We start from the raw sequence: 18,220 nt of genomic DNA, 5'->3' as shown, positions 1-18,220 counted from the left end.
ACACTGAACCGAACCTACGGTCAATCTCACTATCCCTCTTCCTATCACTTGTGAACAAGAACCTGAGATACTTAAACTCCTTCACTTGGGGTGGGTTCTCATCCCCTCATCCCTGAAGGAAGCATGCCATCTCTTTCCGGGAGATAACCATGGCTTGGATCAGACTTGGAGGTGCTGATCTGCATACCGACTCAGCTGCAAGCTGCTCAAGTTAACCAGAAGAAAGAAGAACAACTTTGTCTGCAAACTGCAGAAATGCCACCTCCTGAGCCCCTCCATGGAAGCCTTCCTGTTCCAGGCTATGCCTCGCCACCCTGTCCATAAATATCAGGAACAGGGGTGAAGATAAGGCACAGCCCTGACGGAGTCCAATGCCCACACTGAACAAACTTGACTTACTACCAAGGATGTGAAAACAACTCAAACTCTGAGAGTACAAGGACCATATGGCTCGCCGGAGCGATCCTGGCACCCCATACTCCAGGAACACCTCCCACAGAATCTCTCGGGGAACACAGTCATGTGCCTTCTCCAAATACACAAAGCATGTGTAGAGTGGAGTAGCAAATTCCCACATCCCCTCAATCATCTGTGAAAAAGTAGAGTTGGTCCATAGTTCCACGGCCAGTACGAAATCAGTACAAAAATTGTCCCTCCAAAATCATAGGTTCGACTATTGGACGGATTCTCCTTTCCAGCACCTTGGCATAGACTTTCCCAGGGAGGCTGAGAAGTGTGATGCCACGATAATTGGCACACTTTGTCCGGGCCCCCTTTTTAAAAATAGGAACCACCATCCATTTGCCAATCCAAAGGCACCATTCGCGAGGTCCATGCAAAATTGTAGAGGCGTGTCATCCAAGACCACCCCACAGTATTGACAGTCTCACAGTACACAGAATCAAGCTTCGGGCAAATCTCATCCACTCCTGGAGCTTTGCCACAGTGAAGCTTTTTCACCACCTCAGTGACTTCAGCCAAGGACATGGAATCTGACACACCAGACACTTCTAGCCCAGGAAGCATGTCTCTCGGGTTAAGGAGTTCCTCAAAGTGTTCCTTCCAATGCCCAGCAATACGCACACTCAGTCGAGTTCACAGTTTCACCAACCTTACTGAACACAGCTTGGACAGTGTTCCCCCTCCCCCTCTTGAGCTGTCTGAGTGTTTTCCAGAACCTCTTTGAGGCCACCCCGAAGTCATTCTCTATGGCCTCTCCAAACTCCTCCCATGCTCTGGAATTTGCTTCAGCAACTGCCACAGCTGCAATCGTTTTCACCTGCCATTACCCATCCGCAGAATCGAAAGTTCCCCGAGCCAGCCAAGCCCGAAATGCCCCCTTCTTCCGCTTGACAGCTTTCCTCACCCCCGGTGTCCATCAACGGGTTCTTGGGTTGCCACCATGACAGGCACTGACAAGCTTTTGACTTCAGCGATATGCAGCTGCTTCCATGATGGAAGTCCAGAACAGGGTTCATTCAGACTCTATTCCCCCTATCTCCTCCGGGACAGAAGTTCTCTCAGAGATGAGAATTGAAATTCATCTGGAGAGAGTCATCTGCCAGCTTTTCCCAGCACACCCTCACTATACATTTGGGTTTACCAGGTCTGTCCGTCAGCTTTCCTCGCCATCGGATCCAACTCACCACCAGATGGTGATCGGTTGACAACTCAGCCCCTCTCTTTACCTGAGTGTCCAAAACATGACCTCAGGTCAGAAGACACGACCACAAAGTCGATCATAGACCTTTGGCCTAGGGTGCTCTGGTACCAAGTACACTTTTGATCAGCCTTATGTTCGAACATGGTGTTCATTATGAACAAACCATGACTAGCACAGAAGTCCTACAACATCACACCACTCGGGTTCAGATCAGGAGGCCATTCCACCCAATCACTCCTCTCCAGGTTTCCCAGTCAAAGCCAACATGAGCAATGAAGTCCCCCAGCAAATCAATAGAGTCAGTGCATGGAATCCTCTCTAGCACTCCACTCACTAACTCCAAGAAGGCTGAATACTTTGAGCTGCAGCTCATATGCACACACAACAGTCAAAGTTTTCTCTGTGAGCCGGAGCTGCATTGAGGCGACCCTCTTGTTTACTGGGACAAACTCCAGCAGTACAGCCACCAGCCGAGGACCTGTGTGTATCCCCACACCCGCGCGGCACCTCTCACCCTGTGCAGCTCCTGAGTAGGGGAGAGACCAACCCCTACTGAGGAGTTTGGTTCCAGAGCCCACACTGTGTGTAGATATCTACCTATCATGTTCCACTTGATAAGAACCAGTTTCCACTGACAAGTTCCACGATGCCAGGGACCCCTTTGCCCCAGCTCTGTGTCTGATGGGCATTGCACCGCATCCCTACTCTGAATCTTGCGAGAGAGAGGGAGGGAGAGAGGGCAGGAAGAAGAGAGTGGAGTGGTGTGAAGGGAGGGGGGCTGGAAGAGAGTGAGACTGGTAGAAGAGGGGGGTGTGATGGTGCCTGAGGGGGTAGTGTGTGTGTGTGTGTGGGGGGGGGGGGTTGATTAGAGGGAGGATCTTTGGGAATTCCTTTTCCAGCTCCAGGAAAAAACAGGATAATTACTTTGTATTTAACATTGAACTCAGAAACTTCTTTAGCTTCCCACACTCGGTCACAAACCAACAATAAACACTGCTCGCTGAGACCTGTAAAACACACACACACACACACACACACACACACACACAGAGAGAGAGAGAGAGAGAGAGAGAGAGATAAAGAGAGAGAGAGAGAGAGAGAGAGAGAGAGAGAGACATGCCTAGTGAATTCCTCAGTTCTGAAGTTTGTTTTGTGTGTGTGTGTGTGTGTGTGTGTGTGTGTGTGTGTGTGTGTGTGTGTGTGAGAATGTTGTCTGGAGCTCTGGGTGGGGTCTGACAGTTGTGGGCGTGACCTGGCAGTTATGGGCGTGGTCTAACCTTACGCTCAGGACTGGGAAAACTGAGCTAGTCTGTTGTGGCATTGGATAAGCTACTGAACGTGCCCAGAAGAGGAAGAGTGAGCTAGAGGTTTCACTTCAACTCTCTCTTCAGAGAAACAATAAGAGGAGAGAAGAAAGGAACAGAGGAACAGGGGAGAGAAAAGAAGAGAGGAACAGAGGAGAGAAGAAAAGAACAGAGGAGAGAAGAGAAGAGAGGAACAGAGGAGAGAAGAGAAAAGAAGTAGGAAAAGAACAAAGAGGACGTGAAGAAAGAGAGGAGCATGTGAAGAAGGAAACTCTGGCTGAAAAGCACATGCCCCCGGGGCTGGTTCCATGCTCCATGGAGATCTGAGGGAGTTTTAAGGAAGTTTTAAAGTGGACTGAACGTGTGGTGACATGGCAGATAAAGGCTCGGTTCTGACTTCAGTGATAATTTTCTACCTGTCGATTGGAGCGGCGATATTCCAGATCCTGGAGGAGCCCAACTGGGAGAGAGCAGTCCGTGATTACGAGAAGGACAAGAGGAAGATCCTGGAGAACCACCCCGACTTAACCAAACAGGACCTGGACAACATCATTGAGGTAAACCCGACCCTCACAGCTGCAGGCAGACACTGTTTTTACTGAGGTGTACAGACTGGACTGGGTCTCAGTCCAGGTCTCAGTCCAGGGACTGTGTTACTGAGATGTACAGACTGGACCAGGTCTTAGTTCAGGTCTCAGTCAAAGTCTCAGTCCAGGGACTGTGTTACTGAGGAGTATAGACTGGACCAGGTCTTGGTCCACATCTAGTCCAGAATCAGGAGATTATTTAACTCCAGATTTTTAGGTGGAATACTATCTAATTTTAGTAAACTCTGTAAGAACATGTACAAACACAGACATGTACAACCACGCAGCACTCGGCCTGGTGTTGTATAGCTGTGTGTGCGTGTGTGTGAGTACTTTCCTTCTGTTAAATTACATGCTGTGCCCACAGGGGTGTTTTTCTGGCCTTCGCTGCCCCTCCCCCTCTGTGTGGTTAGGTTTATTCTGACGTTATAAAACCTGAAGGACTAGGTCTGGGCTTGAAGAATTTCATCATCAGGGAGGAAGAGAAATACTTCAACACACACACACACACACACACACGGAGAACAGCCACTTCCTAAAACACGCCTTTAATTCATTATATAACTACCACCACCTTAGGTGTATACTAAATTCTTTCACAAACACTGAACCACAGAGTGAACTGTACCTCAGAGAAAACCCTCAGTTTGTTCCTCCATGTGTACTTTAGTGTATACTACAACTTACGTCAATGTCTACCTCTCTGTGCGCCTGTGTTTACCTCGCTGTGTATCTGGGTGTACTTAAACAATGTTAGTTTAGTGTACTTCAGCATGTACCTCACTGTACCTGTGTGTAACTGTGTGTGTAATGTAGGGTGTGTCTCAGTGTGTATCTCTGAGTGTACCTCATACTTATGCAACAAGTTATAAAATTCCAAACACCTAATTAAAGAAGAAAATAACACAAACGGATATAATACGTAGGGGATATATAAAACACAAACAGATATAATAAGTAGTGAATATATAAAACACAAAGGGATATAATATGTAACATAAACTGATATAATACGTAGTGAATTTATAACTCACAAAAGGATATAATACGTAGTGAATATATAACTCACAAAAGGATATAATACGTAGTGAATATATAACTCACAAAAGGATATAATATGTAGTGAATATATAACACAAACGGATATAATACGCAGTGAATATATAACACACAAACAGGTATAATACGTAGTGAATATATAACACACAAACGGATATAATATGTAGTGAATATATAACACAAATGGATATAATACGTAGTGAATATATAACTCACAAAAGGATATAATACGTAGTGAATATATAACACAAATGGATATAATACGTAGTGAATATATAACTCACAAAAGGATATAATATGAAGTGAATATATAACACACAAACGGATATAATAATTAGTGAATATATAACACAAATGGATATAATACCTAGTGAATATATAACTCACAAAAGGATATAATACGTAGTGAATATATAACACAAACGGATATAATACGCAGTGAATATATAACACAAACAGATATAATACGTAGTGAATATATAACACAAATGCATATAATACGTAGTGAATATATAACTCACAAAAGTATATAATATGTAGTGAATATATAACACAAATGGATATAATACGTAGTGAATATATAACACAAATGGATATAATACGTAGTGAATATATAACTCACAAAAGGATATAATATGTAGTGAATATATAACACAAATGGATATAATACGTAGTGAATATATAACACAAACGGATATAATACGTAGTGAATATATAACACACAAACGGATATAATATGTAGTGAATATATAACACAAATGGATATAATATGTAGTGAATACATAACTCACAAAAGGATATAATACGTAGTGAATATATAACACAAATGGATATAATACGTAGTGAATATATAACTCACAAAAGGATATAATATGTAGTGAATATATAACACACAAACGGATATAGTAAGTAGTGAATATATAACACAAACGCATATAATAAGTAGTGAATATATAACTCACAAAAGGATATAATACGCAGTGAATATATAACACAAACGGATATAATACGTAGTGAATATATAACACAAATGGATATAATACGTAGTGAATATATAACTCACAAAAGGATATAATATGTAGTGAATATATAACACAAACGGATATAATACGCAGTGAATATATAACACAAATGGATATAATATGTAGTGAATACATAACTCACAAAAGGATATAATACGTAGTGAATATATAACACAAATGGATATAATACGTAGTGAATATATAACTCACAAAAGGATATAATATGTAGTGAATATATAACACAAACGGATATAATACGCAGTGAATATATAACACAAATGGATATAATATGTAGTGAATACATAACTCACAAAAGGATATAATACGTAGTGAATATATAACACAAATGGATATAATACGTAGTGAATATATAACTCACAAAAGGATATAATATGTAGTGAATATATAACACAAACGGATATAATACGTAGTGAATATATAACACACAAACGGATATAATACGTAGTGAATATATAACACAAATGGATATAATACGTAGTGAATATATAACTCACAAAAGGATATAATATGTAGTGAATATATAACACACAAACGGATATAGTAAGTAGTGAATATATAACACAAACGCATATAATAAGTAGTGAATATATAACTCACAAAAGGATATAATACGCAGTGAATATATAACACAAACTGATATAATACGTAGTGAATATATAACACAAATGGATATAATACGTAGTGAATATATAACTCACAAAAGGATATAATATGTAGTGAATATATAACACAAACGGATATAATACGCAGTGAATATATAACACAAACGGATATAATATGTAGTGAATATATAACACAAATGGATATAATACGTAGTGAATATATAACTCACAAAAGGATATAATACGTAGTGAATATATAACACAAACGGATATAATACGTAGTGAATATATAACACACAAATGGATATAATATGTAGTTAATATATAACTCACAAAAGGATATAATACGTAGTGAATATATAACTCACAAAAGGATATAATACGTAGTGAATATATAACTCACAAAAGGATATAATATGTAGTGAATATATAACACACAAACAGATATAATACGTAGTGAATATATAACACACAAACGGATATATTATGTAGTTAATATATAACACAAATGGATATAATACGTAGTGAATATATAACTCACAAAAGGATATAATACGTAGTGAATATATAACACAAATGGATATAATACGTAGTGAATATATAACTTACAAAAGGATATAATATGTAGTTAATATATAACACAAACATATAATTTGTAGTGAATATATAACACACAAATGGATATAATACGTAGTGAATATATAACACAAATGGATATAATACGTAGTCAATATATAACTCACAAAAGGATATAATACGTAGTGAATATATAACACAAATGGATATAATACGTAGTCAATATATAACTCACAAAAGGATATAATATGTAGTGAATATATAACACAAACGGATATAATACGTAGTGAATATATAACACAAACGGATATAATACATAGTGAATATATAAAACACAAATGGATATAATACGTAGTGAATATATAACACACAAACTGCTATAATACTTAGTGAATATATAAAACATAAACGGATATAATACATAGTGAATATATAACTCACAAACGGATATAATACGTAGTGAATATATAACACACTAACGGATATAATACATAGTGAATATATAACTTACAAATGGATATAATACGTAGTGAATATATAAAACACAAACGGACATAATACGTAGTGAATATTTGACACAAACGGATATAATACGTAGTGAATATATAACACAAACGGATATAATACGTAGTGAATATATGACACAAACGGATATAATACGTAGTGAATATATGACACAAACTGATATAATACGTAGTGAATATATGACACAAACAGATATAATACGTAGTGAATATATAACACAAACGGATATAATACGTAGTGAATATATGACACAAACGGATATAATACGTAGTGAATATATGACACAAACTGATATAATACGTAGTGAATATATGACACAAACAGATATAATACGTAGTGAATATATAACACAAACGGATATAATACATAGTGAATATATGACACAAACGGATATAATATGTAGTGAATATATAACACAAATGGATATAATACGTAGTGAATATATAACACAAATGGATATAATACGTAGTGAATATATAACAGAAACGGATATAATACCTAGTGAATATATAACACAAAGGGATATAATACATAGTGTAATACTGGTAGTGTCTGTTGTTTTGTGCAGAGAGCAGTAAAATGTACACGTGGGAGTTGTGTAAATTGAAATGTCATGAAGTGCAGTGTAGTTCCCAACAGCAGCAGGAAGAGTGGAATGGAGGAAGTGTATACACACCTGTGTGTATGATCATTAATGTTGTGTGTGTGTGTGTGTGTGTGTATGTTTGTGTGTGTGTGTTGTCCTTACCCATGTTGAGTGCCCTCCTGATGGTCCAGAGGTGGCCTGGGCCTGGTCTCTGTATAGGACTGATGGAACTGCTCTCTCCCAGTTGGGCTAAATAACACTTTATTTTAAAGTGTTTCTGATTCTTAACAGTTAATTAATCATTAACAAACAGTTAATTAACTATAAACAAGTCATTTACAATTATGTTGTTAACAGGAACGTATAGTTTACAAATGTGTTAGGAATGGAATTAACATTAACCCTTTATTGACTAATGTCAGTAAATATTTCTTCATTTTCATAATTCAGTTGAAAGCAGATCTGAAATTTCTGAATACACACCCAGAGCAGAGGGAACCCACCCCCATCACCTGGGGAGCTTTTTGGGGTTCAGTGCCTTGCTCAAAGTTCACTTCAGCCATGGATGTTCTTGCCGGTCCTGGGGATCGAACTGGCAACCCTCCGGTACCAAGCCCGGTCTTTAACCGTTAGGCCAAGGCTGCCCCAAGGATGTTTATTGTATTTAAGATGTACAATGCAACGTCCTCAGATGTCACTGACAAACGACAGATTAATCATGAGTTAGAGTATTACGCCCTGAGTGGTCTGAGTGTTCTGGGTTGTCTGGGTGGTCTGAGTGGAAGAACAGAGGACATGAATGAGAATACAGACTGGGTGGTCTGAGTGGTGGTCTGGGTGGTCTGAGAGTGGTCTAGGTGGTAGAACAGTGGACGTGAATGAGAATATTGACTGGGTGGTCTGAGTGGTTGTCTGTGTGGTCTGAGAGTGGTCTGGGTGGTCTGAGAGTGGTCTAGGTGGTAGAACAGTGGACGTGAATGAGAATATTGACTGGGTGGTCTGAGTGGGTGGCCTGAGTAGTCTGGATGTACTGGGTGGTCTGAGTGGTCTGGATATACTGGGTGGTCTGAGTGGTAGAACAGAGGACAAAAATGAGAATACTGACTGGGTGGTCTGAGTGGGTGGCCCGAGTGGTCTGGATGTACTGGGTGGTCTGAGTGGTCTGGATATACTGGGTGGTCTGGATATACTGGGTGGCCTGGGTGGTAGAACAGGGGACAGAAAATGAGAATACTGACGGGGTGGTCTGAGTGGTCTGGATATACTGGGTGGTTTGGGTGGTAGAAGACTGACTGCTGTATTTACAGGACCTGTTGAGTGTCTCCCCCAGAGTTCAGAGATCAGTGTCACATAGGCTCTGTGTGTTTGGTTCCTGAAGTAAGTACAGACGTTACAAACACAGCTCACAGAGTTTTACCTGTTTCCAAGACTGCGAGACATGAACAGGGTTATTATAGACACAGAGGAGCACACTGTGGGTTTACAGTTGTTTATTTTATCTGAAGAATATAACATTTCAGTGGCCATTCGACTGAAGGATTCTTTTAATTTAGAATTATAGTTTGTACCGCAGGGGGCTCAGCACACATGAGTGTCCTTTTCCAGCACTTCAGTGGGGCAGGTTACTGTGTCCTTCTGTGGGAGGGGAGCAGTGGTGGATTTGAAGTACGTGGCACAACCGCTTGGGCTAGAGGTAGGTTAAATATGTCCTCAGTATTACCTCAATGTGTACCTCACCACGTACCTCAGTGTTACCTCAGTGTGTACTTCAACATGTGCTTCTGTGTTTACCTCAGTGTGTAACACATTGTACACTTGAGTGTGTAGCTCACTGTACCTCAGTATGTATGTTGCTGTACCTCACACTGCCTCACAGTGTAACTCAGGGTGTAGTGGTGTATACCTCGGGGTTTAGGTCTGTTTTAGCTCACTGGCCAGATAGCACACACATCTGGCCCAAACCTGTCCCACTTTGGCACTTAGGGCTCAGTTACTGCACAGGCAGCCGTTGTGTGGATCAGACGTGGGCCAGATGTCGACATCTGGCTCATTAAAGATGGAGGTATGGCTGAGCTGAAATGTGGGCCACAACAGAACTTCACATGTGCAGCATTTGGGCCAAATATTCGTTCTTTCTGGGTTTACCCTGGAGTTAACCTCAGCATACATTAATGTGTACATCAGTGTAACAACATTTCACCATCACTTCCTGTCAGGAGTTTCTTTAACCTCCACTGTACACTGCTCTGAATCCGGGAGTGAAGGGAATGAGTTAGTGATCAGCTCTGTTAAATACATTTCAGTGTGTGTGTGTGTGTGTGTAAAATTAGGTATACGTTTACTGTGTGGTGGGAGGAAATGCTGAAAATGCTTGAGGGTGGTGGGGAGGGTGTGTGAGTGTGTGTGCGTGCATGAGGGTAGTGGGGAGAGTGTGTGTGTGTGTGTGTGTGCGAGTGAGGGTAGTGGGGAGAGTGTGTGTGTGTGTGTGCGAGTGAGGGTGGTGGGGAGGCTGTGAGTGTGTGTGTGTGTGTGTATATGTGTGTGTTAGGGGTGTGGTGCTGAATGGTGACGTTAGTGAGACTCTCAAAGGAAGAAAAGCTACATTGAGAAACAGTAGCCAAACTCTGGGTTGCCAGGTGTTCAGTTTTCACACCAGGGTGTGTTCTTCAGACTCTGACCCGTCTAAACTCCACCGGCTGTGTTGTCTATCAGTGAGGACAGGCCATCCTCCTCTTTCACTCTCTCATTGTCTCACTCTCCTCTCTGTTTCCGGGAGACCTATGGGGGATATATTTACATTTTATGACCTCCATCTGCCTCATAAACCCTGGTCACACTGCATACAGCCAGTGTACATTCACACATGCACTCCACAACACACACAGACAGTCAGTGGTGTGTTTGTGATTTCAGTACTGTATCTGCAGTGTGTCAGTGGTGTGTCAGCGATGTCAGTACTCTGTCTGCAGTGTGTCAGTGGTGTTTCTGCGATGTCAGTACTCTGTCTGCAGTGTGTCAGTGGTGTTTCTGCGATGTCAGTACTTTGTCTGCAGTGTGTCAGTGGTGTTTCTGCGATGTCAGTACTCTGTCTGCAGCGTGTCAGTGGTGTTTCTGCGATGTCAGTACTCTGTCTGTAGCTTGTCAGTGGTGTTTCTGCGATGTCAGTACTCTGTCTGCAGTGTGTCAGTGGTGTTTCTGCGATGTCAGTACTCTGTCTGTAGCGTGTCAGTGGTGTGTCTGCGATGTCAGTACTCTGTCTGCAGTGTGTCAGTGGTGTTTCTGCGATGTCAGTACTCTGTCTGCAGCGTGTCAGTGGTGTTTCTGCGATGTCAGTACTCTGTCTGTAGCTTGTCAGTGGTGTGTCTGCGATGTCAGTACTCTGTCTGCAGTGTGTCAGTGGTGTTTCTGCGATGTCAGTACTCTGTCTGTAGCGTGTCAGTGGTGTTTCTGCGATGTCAGTACTCTGTCTGTAGCGTGTCAGTGGTGTGTCTGCGATGTCAGTACTCTGTCTGCAGTGTGTCAGTGGTGTTTCTGCGATGTCAGTACTCTGTCTGCAGCGTGTCAGTGGTGTTTCTGCGATGTCAGTACTCTGTCTGTAGCTTGTCAGTGGTGTGTCTGCGATGTCAGTACTCTGTCTGCAGTGTGTCAGTGGTGTTTCTGCGATGTCAGTACTCTGTCTGTAGCGTGTCAGTGGTGTTTCTGCGATGTCAGTACTCTGTCTGTAGCGTGTCAGTGGTGTTTCTGCGATGTCAGTACTCTGTCTGTAGCGTGTCAGTGGTGTTTCTGCGATGTCAGTACTCTGTCTGCAGTGTGTCAGTGGTGTGTCTGCGATGTCAGTACTCTGTCTGCAGTGTGTCAGTGGTGTTTCTGCGATGTCAGTACTCTGTCTGCAGTGTGTCAGTGGTGTTTCTGCGATGTCAGTACTCTGTCTGCAGTGTGTCAGTGGTGTTTCTGCGATGTCAGTACTCTGTCTGCAGCGTGTCAGTGGTGTGTCTGCGATGTCAGTACTCTGTCTGCAGTGTGTCAGTGGTGTGTCTGCGATGTCAGTACTCTGTCTGCAGTGTGTCAGTGGTGTTTCTGCGATGTCAGTACTCTGTCTGCAGTGTGTCAGTGGTGTTTCTGCGATGTCAGTACTCTGTCTGCAGTGTGTCAGTGGTGTTTCTGCGATGTCAGTACTCTGTCTGCAGCGTGTCAGTGGTGTGTCTGCGATGTCAGTACTCTGTCTGCAGTGTGTCAGTGGTGTGTCTGCGATGTCAGTACTCTGTCTGCAGTGTGTCAGTGGTGTTTCTGCGATGTCAGTACTCTGTCTGTAGCGTGTCAGTGGTGTTTCTGCGATGTCAGTACTCTGTCTGCAGTGTGTCAGTGGTGTTTCTGCGATGTCAGTACTCTGTCTGTAGCGTGTCAGTGGTGTGTCTGCGATGTCAGTACTCTGTCTGCAGCGTGTCAGTGGTGTTTCTGCGATGTCAGTACTCTGTCTGTAGCGTGTCAGTGGTGTGTCTGCGATGTCAGTACTCTGTCTGTAGCTTGTCAGTGGTGTTTCTTCGATGTCAGTACTCTGTCTGCAGTGTGTCAGTGGTGTGTCTGCGATGTCAGTACTCTGTCTGCAGTGTGTCAGTGGTGTTTCTGCGATGTCAGTACTCTGTCTGCACCGTGTCAGTGGTGTTTCTGCGATGTCAGTACTCTGTCTGCAGTGTGTCAGTGGTGTGTCTGCGATATCAGTACTCTGTCTGCAGCGTGTCAGTGGTGTGTCTGCGATGTCAGTACTCTGTCTGCAGCGTGTCAGTGGTGTTTCTGCGATGTCAGTACTCTGTCTGTAGCGTGTCAGTGGTGTGTCTGCGATGTCAGTACTCTGTCTGTAGCTTGTCAGTGGTGTTTCTTCGATGTCAGTACTCTGTCTGCAGTGTGTCAGTGGTGTGTCTGCGATGTCAGTACTCTGTCTGCAGTGTGTCAGTGGTGTTTCTGCGATGTCAGTACTCTGTCTGCACCGTGTCAGTGGTGTTTCTGCGATGTCAGTACTCTGTCTGCAGTGTGTCAGTGGTGTTTCTGAGATGTCAGTACTCTGTCTGTAGCGTGTCAGTGGTGTGTCTGCGATGTCAGTACTCTGTCTGCAGTGTGTCAGTGGTGTTTCTGCGATGTCAGTACTCTGTCTGTAGCGTGTCAGTGGTGTTTCTGCGATGTCAGTACTCTGTCTGTAGTGTGTCAGTGGTGTTTCTGCGATGTCAGTACTCTGTCTGCAGTGTGTCAGTGGTGTTTCTGCGATGTCAGTACTCTGTCTGCAGTGTGTCAGTGGTGTGTCTGCAGGGTGATTGTGAAGCTGCATGTGCGGCTGGTCCTCTGTTGTGTTTATGCTGATATTATTCTGTTCTTCTGCAGGTTGTAGCCAAAGCTGCTGCTCAGGGAGTGACCATCACCGGAGACAAACCCTTCAACAACTGGGTGTGGCACAACTCTTTAGTCTTCGCTGCCACCATCATCACCACCATTGGTGAGATTCTACACACTACGCCCAGCACCGCGATCACACGATTCATGCTCCTGCGCACACTCGACCTAGAGCCTAAACTGCAGCCTGCGCAACAGCCCTGCAGTCTTGTGAGAGTTTACACTTGGGTGTTTGTGTCTGCGTGGCTCTGCAGTTACACCTGAACAACACTCTTCCTCTACACTGTGTAGTGCACGGTGTAGAGCGCTAATTGGAACAGAGTGTAGTTCAAATGCAGTGACAGGAAAGAAAAATACAAAGCCAACACCTCTTTTTCCACGTGTTCCCATTCCTCATGGCATTTATTCCTGACTGGATGCATCCGTACTTTTCCACTGTTTCACCTTTTTGTTGATCTATGATGCCCGAATGTGTGAGGAAACCTCTGTGTGGTGAATGTGCTGCTGTCTGTGTCTCTGTCACATAGAGAAGAGGTGTTCATAATTCTAGTTTCCTCTAAACACTGTCCATCCGAGTGTGGACCAATCAGAGCCACTGTGGTTTGTGTGACGTGAAGTTACATGTGGGGAGGTGCACGTCAGGTTCAACACAGAATCATGAGTTGGGCTTTAGACACCAGCCAGCCAAAACTTACAGCCACTTCCTCTCATGTTGTGCTGGTATGAGTGGAACAGACACAGCAGTGCTGCTGGTGTCCAATGTATTAGACATCTACCTCGCTGGCCCATGGGTGTCAGAGAACAAGAACAGAACCAAGCCGTCCAATCAGCAGTGGACTTCTCTTCGTGTGATGTCTGTTTGATTGTTGGGGACTGTGTGTATGTCGGGGAGAACGTGAAAAGAACCAGAACTAGAACTGTTAAGACCTGAGCCGGTAGAAGAGGACAGATCTCTTTAGTACGGACCTGCCCCTAATCCCTGTGCTGTGTTGTTCCAGGTTATGGGAACGTGTCTCCGAAGACGGTGGGAGGACGGGTCTTCTGCATCCTGTTTGGACTCTGTGGAATTCCGCTGTGTCTCACCTGGATCAGCGAACTCGGAACGTTCTTCGGAAGTAGAGCCAAGCGCCTGAGCCATGTCCTGCTCCATAAAAAATTCAGTGTGGTACGGCGCCCCCCTCAGGACAACATCACAACATCACACTTAAGCTGCCCATGACTTATGAAGAGATTCGGGGCTGAGCTGGACGCCCATATAAGGAGTTCCAGGTCTGCAGGTCTTCATATATGGACCACCAACTCAGACCCGGAACTCCTTACATGGGCAGCATGAACAGCACAGGCTCACATGGCTTCAGTGGGATATTATTACTGTGTGTTTAAGTCTAAAGTGTTTCTCTGCTTTTCTGTGTGTGTGTCCCCTTTAGAAAAAGGTCCAGTTTGTGTGTACCACGTTGTTCCTGCTGTGGGGGCTGCTGTTCCACCTCGTCATCCCCCCCTTCATCTTCATGGTGGTGGAGCAGTGGACATACCTGGAGGGTCTGTACTTCTGCTTCATCACCCTGACCACCGTGGGCTTCGGGGACTACGTCGCAGGTGAATATACTCAGCTCTGGAGGCTACATTAACAACATCATCATCTTCATCCTGAAGGATGTATCCTTACAGATGTGTAACTTATAGACCCCCCAGCTTCCAAAACCCCCACCCACAATGCTTCTGGAGGAGATGGACATTTTATAAACGGCAGTCTGTGATGTGTTATTTCTCTTGAACTTTTAATTAATTTTGTTTAATTAATAAACTGGTTTCCAGTGCTGCCTCTGAACTGGACTGTACTCTGTAAATATAAACACAGTCTGATGCCTGTGACTGAGACAAAGGTGAAAAAAGAGCAAAGAGTTTATAAAATATTCCCGTTCCTCTGTTTTTAAGCCCTTTACTATAAACAAGAGAAAATAATAGGGATAAAAGGAGCATCCACCAAAGGGCTGGGGCTGGGGACAGGTGTTTATTCTCCAGGTGTGAACACATCTGTGGAGAACCAAGCTCTGTTCTGGTTCTGTGTGGGTCTCGCTGGGCTGGGGACTGGTGTTTATTCTCCAGGTGTGAACACGTCTGTGGAGAACCAAGCTCTGTGTGGGGTCTTGCTGCGTTTGTGACAGGTGTTGATTTATTACCTGTGTTTCTCCAGGTGTGAACACTTCTGTGAATTACCAGCCTCTTTACCGGTTCTGTGTGGAGATGTGGATCTGCATGGGCCTGGCCTGGCTCTCTCTCTTCTTCAGCTGGAACGTCCACATGGTGGTAGAGGCTCATAAGGTCCTGAAGAAGAGGAGACAGATGAGACACCGCGCGTCTCCGTACAACATCGAGCAGGTCCAGAAGGTGCCTCTGCCCCATGTCTCCAGCATCGTGGACATCTTCAAGTTCATGTCGGAGAAGGGTGAGGACTACAGTGATGTGATCCGGGCCATCGGGACAGTGGAGAAGAGGAAGAAGCAGCAGGAGGAGGAGCTGACCCGGTCCAAGAGCTGCAGCGACCTGCTCAAAAATATGATAGTTCCCCTGGACCAATCGCCTCCACAGAGGAGGAGGTTCAGCATCGGAGACAACGTCTTCATGGTCATCTCCAGGGCCAGGGGGTCCACCGGAGACCTGGCAGAACGCCTTTCCCTTCAGGAACCCATCGGAGACCCTGAGCTTGGACAGAATGTCTTAGACAGAAAACCAAACTGGCACATCCCCCAGAACCCCAGGATCCTCATCAACTCTCAGGAGGACTTAGCCAATCAGAATGGATCAAGATTCTCTGTTTTTAATGTGGATGAGACTGTTCCATTAGTAAAAGGAGATGGTCCCAGGTGAAGAACTGTCAGAAAAGACAGACATTCACAACAAGAGCATAGTAACTGTCTGTCTGGGAGAGGAGGAACGCCTTATACTCTAGAGGGAGTCATGCCCATGTAAAAACTTCCTGGTCTGCGCTGAATGCCCATATAAGGAGTTCTGGGTCTGACTGTGGACACTGAGCTCACACCTGCCACTCCTTAAATGGGCATGACTCCCACAAGAGAATGATGTCATAACTTCAGAGGGACGTTATATTTGTAATTTAGCAGCTGGTAAAATCATAACAGTGAAACACAACAAAAACATCAGGTTCTTAACCTCAGGAGTTAATTAAATTGGAAACAAAGATAGACAAGATCATGTGCCTAAAGGCAGGAGCTAAGTTAGAACTACTAGTTTCAGCATTAATTAGCATATCAGATGTTCACTCATTTTACACATTGTACTTCAGCAATTTCTTATTTTTCTCAGCTGTGTAGAATTTACAGAGGGATTAGCTGTGCAGAGATTGATGGTTTTAACTATGTTAGTTATGTTAGCACAATGATCAAGTTTACCCTCTCAATGGGTGTAAATGTGCATAAGAGTGAAACTTAGCAGCTAACTGGAATTAGCAGTGCTGAAGGATAGCAGCTAACTGGAATCAACAGCTAACTGGATTTAGCATGGCGCAGAGCTAAGAGCAAACTGGAATTAGCAGTGCGCATAGTTAAGAGCTAACTGGAGCCATTAGCGCTGAGAGTCAGTAGTTAGAATTAGCACAGAGAGCTGTAGAGGATCCTGAAAACATTGGACGACTGAAGGAGATTAAAGCCGAGTGGACGACCTCTGAGTGTGTGCCGTTTGCTGCGGCGAGAAAGGCTTTAATTTAAAATGTTGTAATGTTTACAGCAACGAGGTGAAAATTCTCCACATTTCAGTGAAAGGGCTTTGAATTAAAGCAGTATTTTTCACGTTTTTTTATCATGATGTTTATGTATTATGTTTTCCTTGATAGATGTTGTAGTGTGAGGAATATCACCAGGAGATCTTTCATTTCTGAGGGTTAAAAAGTAGAGGGCAGTGTTTTTCTAAAGAGAAGTTGGGGTAAGAGTGGATCCAGTGTCTCAGATTTCCATAGTATTGTCAGAGGGTATGGGTAATTTAATAAATAAAATATTTACAGCACAGCTCAGTGATCCACAGTGGACAGTGGAGTTGACTGTGAAGGCTGTTACACACCGACTGCCACCTGAGTTATTTAAAGATGTAATTCCAGACTCTTATTACCCAGTGTTCACACAAGAATATCAGTGGTGGTCTCAGACTCCCCCGTCCTGTACCTTGTGTCTGTGAGATATCGAGACGTAAACACACAAACCGTACGGTGGCGGTGATTTCCCTGTGAACAAATGGCAGTAACAATAACAAACACAGCTCTCTTCTCGTACTGACACACAGCTGGAGTTTTTAGACCAGCAGTTCCCCTCCAGGGTTTTACTTTTCATTGAGATACTGCAATAGTCTTTTTTAATCAGTGAATCCATGCCAAAGTAAGTTGGGCGCTAACTCAGAAACACCCCCAGGTGAAGATGTGAACAGTGTGAACACAGGGTTACACTGGGGTCGTCTCCACAGCCACGGGACGCAACAAAGCTGCCGTTCAACAAGTTTCAAAGAGAGCTTTCCATCAACACGAAGAAGAAAGTGATGACTGGTGATGTGAAGCGTGTGGAGATGAATCTGATCAAATTAGGAGCAAACTGATGGGTGATAACCAATAGGAATTCAGCACTAAGCAGCTTGGTACACACTGTAAATCCTCCTCTGTGTAACTGCACACTCAGTTTGGTTCCTATATAATAATCCCTACAAGAAATGAAAGAAATGTCCTTTCACAGTATGTTTCTAATATAATTCAGAATAAAGTGGGAAATGCCTAGCACCAGCTTTTTGTACTTTTCTGTACTCCAGTATTCTAATGTTCTGCCCATAATAAACTAAACAACAACAACAACAACAAAAGACATACTCCCTCCAGTACAACGTATCTTTAAAGAT

At 43.4% G+C, this 18,220-nt stretch overlaps 1 protein-coding gene across 1 annotated transcript; it reads left to right on the top strand.

Annotated features, from left to right (window-relative positions):
- Positions 1–3,106: 3,106 nt before the first annotated feature.
- Positions 3,107–18,122, top strand: kcnk5b (potassium channel, subfamily K, member 5b). The gene is made up of 5 exons (XM_066677248.1): positions 3,107–3,524; positions 13,319–13,430; positions 14,326–14,492; positions 14,755–14,923; positions 15,522–18,122. The coding sequence occupies exons 1-5, from the start codon at positions 3,339–3,341 to the stop codon at positions 16,193–16,195; spliced, it is 1,308 nt and encodes a 435-aa protein (XP_066533345.1). The 5' UTR covers positions 3,107–3,338; the 3' UTR covers positions 16,196–18,122.
- The last annotated feature ends 98 nt before the right edge of the window (positions 18,123–18,220 follow it).

This window comes from Hoplias malabaricus, chromosome 7 (genome assembly GCF_029633855.1).
Source record: "Hoplias malabaricus isolate fHopMal1 chromosome 7, fHopMal1.hap1, whole genome shotgun sequence".
NCBI classification, from domain to species: Eukaryota; Metazoa; Chordata; class Actinopteri; order Characiformes; family Erythrinidae; genus Hoplias; species Hoplias malabaricus.
The sequence above is the reverse complement of the archived record's forward strand: the minus strand, read 5'-3'. Positions and strand labels throughout refer to the sequence as shown.

Coding starts and splice junctions, on each gene's coding strand:
- kcnk5b (XM_066677248.1), top strand. CDS start 3,339: ATGGCAGATAAAGGCTCGGTTCTGACTTCAGTGATAATTTTCTACCTG. Junction 3,525..13,318: donor ACCTGGACAACATCATTGAG/GTAAACCCGACC, acceptor GTTCTTCTGCAG/GTTGTAGCCAAAGCTGCTGC. Junction 14,924..15,521: donor CTTCGGGGACTACGTCGCAG/GTGAATATACTC, acceptor GTGTTTCTCCAG/GTGTGAACACTTCTGTGAAT.